The 10,729-nt window shown below is 40.9% G+C and overlaps 2 protein-coding genes across 2 annotated transcripts; one reads left to right on the forward strand and one right to left on the reverse strand.

Moving 5' to 3' along the window:
* The first annotated feature begins 3,064 nt into the window (after positions 1-3,064).
* Positions 3,065-6,129, forward strand: LOC133884611 (pentatricopeptide repeat-containing protein At3g49170, chloroplastic). The gene has a single exon (XM_062324081.1). It carries the CDS (start codon positions 3,151-3,153, stop codon positions 5,632-5,634), a length of 2,484 nt encoding a protein of 827 aa, XP_062180065.1. The 5' UTR covers positions 3,065-3,150; the 3' UTR covers positions 5,635-6,129.
* A 335-nt stretch (positions 6,130-6,464) lies between these two features.
* LOC133884613 (uncharacterized) lies at positions 6,465-8,740 on the reverse strand. Its single transcript, XM_062324082.1, is given in 7 exon segments — positions 6,465-6,803; positions 6,914-6,982; positions 6,985-7,127; positions 7,129-7,396; positions 7,481-7,505; positions 7,507-8,082; positions 8,513-8,740. Coding segments are annotated over 7 exon segments (1,422 nt in total). The 3' UTR covers positions 6,465-6,690.
* Between the last annotated feature and the right edge of the window lie 1,989 nt (positions 8,741-10,729).

Genomic DNA, 10,729 nt, shown 5'->3' on the forward strand with positions numbered 1-10,729 from the left:
AGGGCAACAGTGGTGCTAGCCACCAAGTTGGGTGATGGACTTGGTGATGAGTGTAGTTCATTTATGCAACTAAGAATTTGAGTACCAAGCGCTTCGACATTCCATTACATCAATTTGGTATGTCCTTTGTTCACAAATAAACACTTGAATCATGATTACAGGAAAATACCACACCACCTTAGCGAGGTCTTTAATTCTTACACTTCACCCCAACATCATCGCTATCATTGAAGTCATCATTGTTGTGTTTGTACCGCAATGCTCTGCACACCAGACAAACATCCATGTCTACATACTCTTTCCGATACAAGATACAATTGTTTGAACATGTATGTATTTTTTTTACTTTCAATCCTAATGGGCAAACAACCTCTTAGTACATTGTTTTTGGCAACACGTTCATCTCTAGAAACATGTCCCTGAACAAACATAACAACTCTATACAATTCTTATCAGACCAATCATTACTTTCCTTCAATTACAATAGTGAAAGCACGATATGAAACTTTGTATACTCCTTCTTGTAGCCCTAGAATAATAGTATTATAGAGTCATGTAACATACTCTAGAAATTTTGCAACTCTCTTTCATTGGTGTAGTCTCCCTCCCCATAGAAAAATATCTAATATAAATCATCTTCATCATTGTTGACCAACCTATCTCCATTGAACCATATCCGGCTTCAACAGGCATATCATTGTTTTCTTCTTCTTCAACAATGCTTTATCGTTTCTGTATAATCTCATCTTCATTGCGCTCGTTCCAACAGGTATAACCAAACTTAAAACCCCTTTGAATCAAATATAAATGGATCTATTCTGTTGTAGAATACTATTTCTCATTCTTGCAATCAATGCACGGATAATATATATAGTTTGCATGCTTATTTGACTTTAATCCACAACCGCTATCAGAAAAGCAGTCACGTTGTTAATCAACTCTAGGGAGCGATGGTTCGCATTGTACATCCATTTTTTATCCATCTCCAAATAGTTATAACAAACTAAATTTTTGTAAATCAATAAATTATCACAAAATTCTTGTATTCATTATTTAAAATCCATTAAATTAATAAACATATCTAAGAATATAATGATAAATAGTTAAAACTAATATACTCAAATGATAAATTAATAATTAATACTTGATCACACAACATTTTATTAATTATCTTAAATTCACTAAATTAATTAATAGAACAAATTATATAATACTACATTATTAAAATTAACAATATATCGTACCTAGCTAATGTAAATTCATATAAACGAATATAGGTAACTCATCTACCTAGATAGCTATTAATCCAGATATATTATAAACTATATGAACAATCTTAACAAAATACAAATCCCCCTTATGAGCTCATCCAACCAAAACTAAAATCGAACTAGATCCAGCCATAAATTGGAGCTAGATCTTGATCGAAGTAACCATACATCTACAATGAGGTAATTGCAATCTATTTCCTAAATGAGAACTCAATTGGAGCTCTAGCTCCTTAAAAATTCATCAGCTTAGAACAATCACCGAGTGCATATCGGCTGGAAATAGTTTAATTTTTACAGATTTGCAAATTGCTAGAAACCATAACTACAAGATTTCAAAAAAATTGAAAAAAATGCTATAGGTGAGGACATGTCTGTACATCCATATAAAATTTCAAGAGCAAGCTTATGAACAGTACCTTATGTCCTTTTGTGCTATTGGAAATTTTCCTTTTTTTTTGTTTCTCACAAATGGGATCGAGTCTGCTCTTGAAAATTTTATATGGATGTACAGATATGCCCTCTCCTATAGCCGTGCATTTTTAAAAGATTTTTTATAGCTTCTAGCATTTGGTTTTGAGCAATTTGCAAAAGTTATGTTGTTTTATGCTGATATGCTCCCAATAATCACTACTTTCATAACCTAGAGTAATCTAAGAAAAGCTAACTACAAATGAAAGGTAGATCATGCTTCTAAATTTGGAGCACCTAGTGCACGAGGATTCTACCAACTTTTGAGGCATGCAAGCACCAAGTTGCCACAAAGGAGGAGGGCAAAAATAAAGCTTATCTCTATTTCACTCAAACTTTGGGTAGAGGTGATCGTGTCAACATATAGTGTTTCCTTACCTCCGCCAGTTTGAAATAAAAATAGTGATAAAAAAGTTATCACTGTCAGTTCATATTACAAAGTAACAGTGATGTATTAGTGTTGATTCGTAATATGAATCGATAGTGATAACCGGTTTATACGACCTCGATGATCAATTGGTGGAGGTTATGAACTTCAACACGGATTTTATAAGGAGAAAAGGTTAAATGTTATTAGGAGTGAAGTAACCTCGTTTTAGTAGTTCAACGAGTCAAGTGGACTTTAGTGGGTTATCACAACAAAAAACTTTAAAATGGACTTGTTCTAATATAGTTAAATTATTTATAGACGATTGTTGTGCTGTTTTTTTTTTCTTTTGCTAAACAACTTCAGTGTGTCATCTTTTAATCCACTGGATGTTTTGTGCTCCAGCCGCTGGCCTTCTGCTTCTTGACTGCTTGTCAAACCTGAGCAACGCGATTTGCATTGGACGGTCATAAGTTTAAGCATTTCCGAAAGTTTCATTGAATGAAATTGTAAAGTGTAGTTGAACGGTCCAAATAAAGAAACGCTTTTACTATTTATCGAGTGATTTTTGAATTTGATTAAAAAAAGCAAGAGCAATATTTGAATTTGCTTTAAGCTTGGATATCTGTTGCCAGTCGGTACAAAAGAGGCGTAGATATGTAAGAACTTTGAAAAGAGCAAATTTTAGTGGCATTTTGAAAGTATATAGTACTCCCCCGGTCTTATAGTATTTTTTATTTTTTACGATTTTCGAGTACAATTTTAACCATTATTTTTTATTAAAATATAATTATAATATTTAATAAAATTATAAAATATTTTTAAAGATAAATCTACACGTTGATTTTTATATTTCTAAATTAAATATTTTAAAAAATATCAACAGCCAAAATTTTAAAAGTTTAATTATATCTTAATTAAAATATAAATATTTATGATCAGATGGAGTAATAAGTCGTGGAAAGGGAAAAAATCTCAACACCCTACTCGTGAAATGCCGTGGGTTATCCAAGGACATCGCCGTCCTCTCCTCCCCTTCCCGCCATGGCCACCGTCCGCTCCACCCTTCCCGCTAATGTCCCACCGCCGCCTCCATCTCCCAAGTGCGCCCCTGCCGCCACCTCTCCCCGCCACCGCAAACCCCTCACGACGACCCCCGCACTCTGCTCCAGCGACCCCTCCGAGGCGGCGGCGCTCCTCACCGCCGCCGCGCGCGCCCGCGACCTCCGCCTTGGCCGCACGCTCCACGCCCGCCTCCTCCGCACCGGAGGCATCCTCATCGAAGCCGACACCGTCGTGGCTAATTCCCTCCTCACGCTCTACTCCAAGTGCGGCGCCGTGGCCGCCGCGCGGAGCGTGTTCGACGGAATGCGCGGCGGCCTGCGGGACCTCGTCTCCTGGACGGCCATGGCGTCCTGCCTCGCGCGGAACAACGCGGAGGACGAGGCGCTCCGCCTGTTCGGCGAGTTGCTCGAGGAGGGGCTCTGGCCGAACGCGTTCACGCTGTGCGCCGCGGCCCAGGCCTGCTTCGCCAGCGAGCTCTTTCACCTGGCTGGTGGCGCGGTTCTTGGTTTCGTGTTCAAGACCGGGTTCTGGGGCACCAACGTGTCGGTGGGCTGCGCTCTGATTGACATGTTCGCTAAGAACGGGGACCTTGTAGCGGCACGCCGGGTGTTCGATGGATTGGTGGAGAGGACGGTGGTCGTCTGGACTCTGCTGATTACGCGCTATGTGCAGAGAGACTATGCAGATAAAGCTGTAGATCTGTTTCTTGACATGCTTGAGAATGGTTTTCTTCCCGATGAGTACACCATGAGCGGCATGTTATCAGCTTGTACAGAGTTGGGGTCATTAAGGTTGGGGCAGCAACTGCACTCACTAGCGCTCCGGCTTGGGCTGGAATCGGACAGTTGTGTGAGCTGTGGGCTTGTGGACATGTACGCAAAGTCTAATATCGGACTGCCGATGCAAAATGCGAGGAAAGTCTTCGAACGGATGCCCAAACACAACCTAATGTCATGGACGGCACTCTTATCAGGATATGTGCAATGTGGATCGCAGGACAACAAGGTGATGGCGCTATTTTGTGAGATGTTAAATGAAGGCATCAGACCAAACCATATCACATATTCTAGTATGCTTAAGGCTTGTGCAAACCTTTGTGATCAAAATTCAGGTAGGCAAATTCATGCCCACTGCATGAAATTCGGCCTGGCTCCTGTAAATGTTGTTGGGAATGCTCTGGTCAGCATGTATGCTGAGTCTGGTTGCATGGAGGAGGCTAGAAGGGCGTTTGACCAGCTATATGTAAACAACATGGTTTCCTTCAATTGTGATTTCAATGGAATTGGGAGGAGCAACGCTTCTCAAGATTATCAGATTGAGAGAATGGATGTAGGAATCAGCACTTTCACGTTTGCTAGTCTGATCAGTGCCGCTGCCAGTGTAGGTTTGCTAACCAAAGGTCAGCAGTTGCATGCCCAAACACTGAAGGCTGGATTTGGGTCAGATAGAGGCATAGGCAACTCTCTTGTGTCTATGTATTCTAGGTGTGGATACCTAGAAGATGCTTGCCGAGCATTTGAGGAAATGAATGACCATAATGTGATCTCATGGACTTCAATGATCAGTGGCTTAGCAAAGCATGGGTATGCAGAACAGGCCCTCGCACTGTTTCAAGATATGATCTCAGCTGGTGTGAAACCAAATGATGTCACATACATTGCCGTTTTTTCTGCATGTAGTCATTCTGGTCTAGTGAAAGAAGGGAAGGAGTACTTTAGGCTGATGCAGAAGGATCATGGAATTCTACCAAGGATGGAGCATTATGCTTGTATGGTTGATCTACTTGGGCGATCGGGCCTTGTTGAAGAAGCTCTAGATTTCATTCACAAAATGCCTTGTAAAGCAAATGCATTGGTCTGGAAAACACTTCTTGGTGCTTGTAAGACTCATGACAATATGGAGATTGGTGAGGTTGCCGCTAACCGCATCATAGAGCTCGAACCACAAGATCCAGCTCCGTATGTCCTGCTCTCAAACTTGTATGCTGATGCTGGTTTGTGGGATCAAGTTGCCAGGATAAGGAGTCTGATGAGGGAGAAAAACTTGAGCAAAGAAACAGGCTTGAGCTGGATGCATGTTGAGAACACCATTCACGAGTTTCGAGCTGGTGATACTATCCATCCGCGAGCAGAGGAGATCTATTCAAAGTTGGACACGCTGATAAGAGAAATCAAAGCCATGGGCTATGTACCAGACACAAGCATAGTGCTCCATGACATGTCGGATGAGCTGAAGGAGCAGTGTCTGCTTCAGCACAGCGAGAAGATTGCTGTTGCATTTGGTTTGATCAGTACATCGGCAACAAAGCCAATAAGGATATTTAAGAACCTTCGCGTATGCACAGATTGTCATTCAGCACTCAAGTACTTTTCTAAGGCCACTGGAAGGGAGATTATATTGAGAGATAGTAACAGATTCCACAGGATGAAGGATGGCAAATGCTCATGCGGAGAATACTGGTAATTGCCGAGCTGGCGCAGGTTTAGCTTTGCTGAAGAGCCAAGTACAGAATTCTCGCGCAGCAGAGCATTTTGACAGTCACTGATCTTCATGTATTTTGTAGCTCCTTCATAGTTTATACAAAGCATGTGTTATTGTACAGTTGCCTGTTGGTTTATCTTACGGTTACAGAATTTGGCATTATATGATCTACTAGAAGCTCACTAGAAACAAAAAGAATAAAAGTGGTACTTAACTGGAATCAGAGTTTTGGACCCCAGTTGGCGGCTGCTGCTTACAAGAGAACAACGCCATGGAATTTCATTTTTTGTAAATATACAAACATCGAAACATGTCCAAATATTGAACAAATTTCAAGCAACGTTCAGAGGGAATTCTCATGTCCACTTGCTCTTATTTCATCTGGTGGATGAATTCACGTGATAAAGGCTGGAGCATCCGGGAAAATAGATACAGGCAGAGCCATGTAAACTTGTAATTATAAGAGCCAGAAAAAAGATGCTGCTTGAATCAGATGATTATTTTCGTTGAACTTTGATTTCCACAAAAAGAAACACGGTGGATGTGTACAGAGTGATATACATCCATGAAAACGTTTACATGGACCATGTTACAATGCGTGCAGGGGCCTGAGGCAAGACCATATAATTGGTTGAGGATGACCAACTGGCAAATCCAAAGTCTATGTGATTGATTGAACATGACCATATGGCAAATCCACACCGCATTTGAAGATGATCCAATCACTGCAGATCGGAAAGCATAAACCATTCGGATTCATGGTCACATTTGACAAGTACAAATGACCAACGTAATGCCAGCCTACCTGGCTGAACAGCATCCAAAATATGCTATCTATTTCTTAGGCCAATTTGCCGTAGAGGGAAAGATACAACCACCAGCCATCTTTTCCGCTGATGTTACCGTATGATTAACTCTCAATTGACACATCTTTCCCTTTCAAAAATTTGTCACGTTCCAAAAGAAAATAACTGGACTCTGGTAAATGACAAGCTTGCAGTAAGTGCATGAGAAATTAAGGTATAACAAAACTTCGTATCATTCGATCCTTCGCAGTTCTGGTGGAAGCTGCACACCATGCATCACTAGATTTGATTCAGCGAGGCATTGCAGCTCCATCAATTCTTCCTTGCTGTATTTTATCCTTTCATCTGTTCAAATCAAAAGGCTTTTCAATATATTGTAAAATGCACGGCTCAAACTGAAACTGTACTCCTAAACTGAAAGTGAAGAAACCGGAGAGAATATATAGCATTCTCACCTACAATGCAGATATCGGGAAGCCTACTTGGGCTGTTTGCAACTTTTGCTTTAATCTGTTGAGATTCCTAGGTTTATGAAGTTGGGAAGTAGAAACATGATTTGCCTTAAGATCCAGCATGAGCTCATGCCTTACTTCAATCATAGGATGACACCTATAGAATATTGAACTAGCATCTCCTGTTAAGATCCAGCAGCCACTTAAATTCAATACACAGCTTCGGAGGGGGTACAAATTGTAGAAGCCCAGAGCTGGACAATATGTTCCCGCAGAACCCAAGATGTATCAAATTAGAGGCAGAAGACAGGGCATGCAAGGCAGGATCAGACAAGAAATCACTTTTCAGGTACAAATATTTCAACGCTGTAAAGGATGCCAAAGGAGGTATGATTTCAGCTGATAGTGGTGTATCCTCCAGATTTAGGCTTTCCAGGTATTTGAGATGCTCAAACGCAGACAAAGACAACATTTTCTCCGTGTTTCCTTCAGAAAATAACATTGAGTTTAAGGATCCAGAAAGTACAGTGATGTAATCAAGAAAAAGAAATATTTAGTAAGTAAGAGCACGACCTTTGACACTTGTGTGGCTTATAATCTATTGTTCTGAGCAAAGGCACCATAATGATATATGCTAGAGCAGAATCATCAATTTTTGTTTGAGCTAAGGACAGCGAAGTGCCTGCCAGAACACATAGTGCCTGAGAAGTTACTCCAGTATTCTTGAGGCTCAAATATTTCAAGTTTTTTCCAATTTTCGCAACATGTTCAATTGCATCATCTGTTATTCTGCTCAAGCTAAGGTCCAAATGCTCTAGATTTCTCATCTTCTCCATGAAAGATAAGGTGCTTAAACAACAACCAGACATATCCAAGTAGGACAGTGAGCTTGCTTGGATGCTAGAAAATACTTCATCCATATTGCCAAATGAAGCTGCGGAGACAATAAAGTTTTCCAGAGGGACAGGAACTTCAGAATCCCCATCACAGATAGAACTAGTAGCGCAGTTGCTCATGTTTAGACGCCGAATGGTCGGAGGAACTGGTAAACTAGTGACATGTGTCCACGAAAGATTCACGAAACTCAATCTTGTAAAGGCTTTAAGAACAGAAGCTCCTTCATTTGTAGTTTCACTACTCCAAATATCAAGATGCTCTAGTTGTGTCAGTACCTAGAAGAATACAAAAGAAATCAGCAAACAACAAATATAGTTCATAGACAGCTAAAAAGATTTGTAAAGGCTCCTCTACTAACACTGATTTCCGTACCATGTTACAATGAAATTGACTTAGGTATTGTACGACAGTTTAGGTTCACAGATTTCAAATTGTCTCTACCACATATTTTGATCACATATTCATTGTTGATATTTTGATAAGAAAAAGTGCACAGTAGTAGGACCATATCTCTATTTAAATGGATGCAAAGAAAATAAAACAGTCTCAATCGACACTGCCAGCGGAATACATGCATCATATCTTTTAATTAGTTGTTTCACTTCAAAATAAATAGATATTAAGTGTTCGATGTGTGATCCCGACACAACTCATAAGCACCGTGTTAGTGAAACAAAAATGGCTGTACAACGTAAGAATACATACCTGTAAAGACCTCAGGGCTTTATCTATCATATGGATTCCCCCCAAATCTAGCAAACGTAGATTTGTTAGTGAAGAAATGGTCATCACTCCATTGTCGGTCAACCCAGTCTCAGATAAGTGCAGCTTCTCCAAGCCTTCAATGGTCACTATATGTTTGATACAAGCATCAGATACCTTTGAGCACCTTGACAAGTCCAACTCTTTCAATGTATTCATTCCTAAGGGCATCAGAAAAGATTTGGTAAAAACAATTTTGTAGACAATTTCCGTGATAATAAAGAGTAAATTACTCGAGGAGGGAGGGGAAGAGGAGGCGGCGGAGCAGCGCGTCGGCCAGTTGGGCCGGGAGGCGCTCCAGGGAGCGGCGCTGCCGGTGCCAGGCCTCCACTGTGGCGGCGGTGCGTGCCGCCGCGTCGATGAAGCGGTCGACGAGCCGCGAATCGCCGCCGCCGGCGGAGGCCGCCATGGGTGCGGTGGGAGCGGCCGCTTGAGCCGTGTCGGGAGGGGAGGTTTCTTGTTTCTGCATGTTCCCGTTCGTGGTTGGGCTTCTGTGGGCCATCACACTCTTTTTTATCCGCTGCAAACCGTGGTTACTACAAGAAACGCGCGGCAAATATAGTTGGATTTATTTGTAGTATCATGTAGTTTAACCTTAGTGCAGTAGGCCTGTGTACTTATTGAACTTAGATATGGTGGATACTATTTTTCGTTTGTGCATATTAGTTACCTCTGTTGAAATTGGAGGTGAAAGTCTCTTCGCTCCAATTTTTAAATGTGGCTGTTTTTTTATTACTGGTTGTTGAGTGCATGCTCGACGGATCGACTACACCTAATGTTGCTCGTGCTTAAAGGACAATGTAAATTTTTTAGTTTATCTTTCCTCCTAAGTTTCTTAGATATGCATATAATCACTATCAAGTCACCGAAGAGCCTACAGCACCATCTTGTTTTTCTTATCAATATAAGAAAGGATAATTATAAGAAAGGATAATTATCTATATCATGCCAGTAAGCTGAGAAAGAGGATGATAACATCGCTACCACTCGAACAACACCCCCTATCTTGAAGGTTCCTTGTTGATTTATGATCATATCTAGGTAAATATGACACTAAGAAACCTAGGAATATTTCCCTTTCCACGACAGCGAGGCTTCCTTTTCTTTGGCTTTTGACATGTGTATTGTAGCACCATTGTCCCGTCCACTCGCTACCATATCACTCAACTCTTGAACTCTTAATTTTATTACACCCTTCCAAAGCTCACCCGAATCTCATGACGAGATTCTTTTAAGGGGAAGGTTTGTCACACCTCTAAATTTGTGCATATTCATATTTACATGCTTTTCATAAGCATTTGGATAAATTTGTGCATGTTTGAATTAGTTTGAATTAAGGAGAGAAAATCACATGAAAGGATAAAAATACAATTAAATACAGCATTACAAAACAACTCACTTTTTCACCATATAACAAGTAGTTGAGAATAATTTTATAAATTGGTACATCAGATGAGAGGAACATTAGTGAATTTCCCGAGTTTTTTGGAAATTTATTTAAGACATTAAAAATTTCTGGAAGTCTTAAAAGTGGACCACTTTGAGGAATTTATAATTCGAAATGTACACAGGTTATTCAGGTGAATACTGCTCTCCATGGCAGCCATGGAAGCCAGCTTTCTGTACACACCCTTAAAATTGGCCCCCAGCCCTGCATGTGTTGCTACTCTACTCTGTAGCCTCCAAATGATTTACACATGACATGGCCCTTCTCTCTGTTCTGTAGCTACTGTTGCATGGTAGCAGCATCAACAGTTTCCCATCTCCTCAAGCTGCTGCTCCTTCCTAGCCCATGCAGCAGCTCCTGTCCTCTCCTTTTTTTCCCCAATGCGCACATCTTATCGCCAAGTCAATCAACATCGCCCATGTTGTCTCGGAGCTATCCCAGCCACCGTAGAGCTTAGAGGAGCTCGGCAAGGACCTATCCCATCTCTGTATGTGCTACTTTGGACTCTATAGATTTTTTGCCACCATTTGCGTCATTCGGTGGTGATAGCGAACTCACCCAAAGAATGGGATAGCCCTCTATTCTTGCCGATTGTTTATTAATTTTATGATTTTTGGTAAATTCTTGGTGAAGGAAACGATTAGATTAGAGTTGCGACGATGGAGATATGGCTTTGGAAGGGTGGAAGAAGGGCGTAGGATTTTTCTTGGGTT

This window comes from Phragmites australis, chromosome 11 (genome assembly GCF_958298935.1).
Source record: "Phragmites australis chromosome 11, lpPhrAust1.1, whole genome shotgun sequence".
NCBI classification, from domain to species: Eukaryota; Viridiplantae; Streptophyta; class Magnoliopsida; order Poales; family Poaceae; genus Phragmites; species Phragmites australis.

Bases quoted from the DNA above. Each gene is read 5' to 3' on its own strand.
- LOC133884611 (XM_062324081.1), top strand. From the start codon at position 3,151: ATGGCCACCGTCCGCTCCACCCTTCCCGCTAATGTCCCACCGCCGCCT.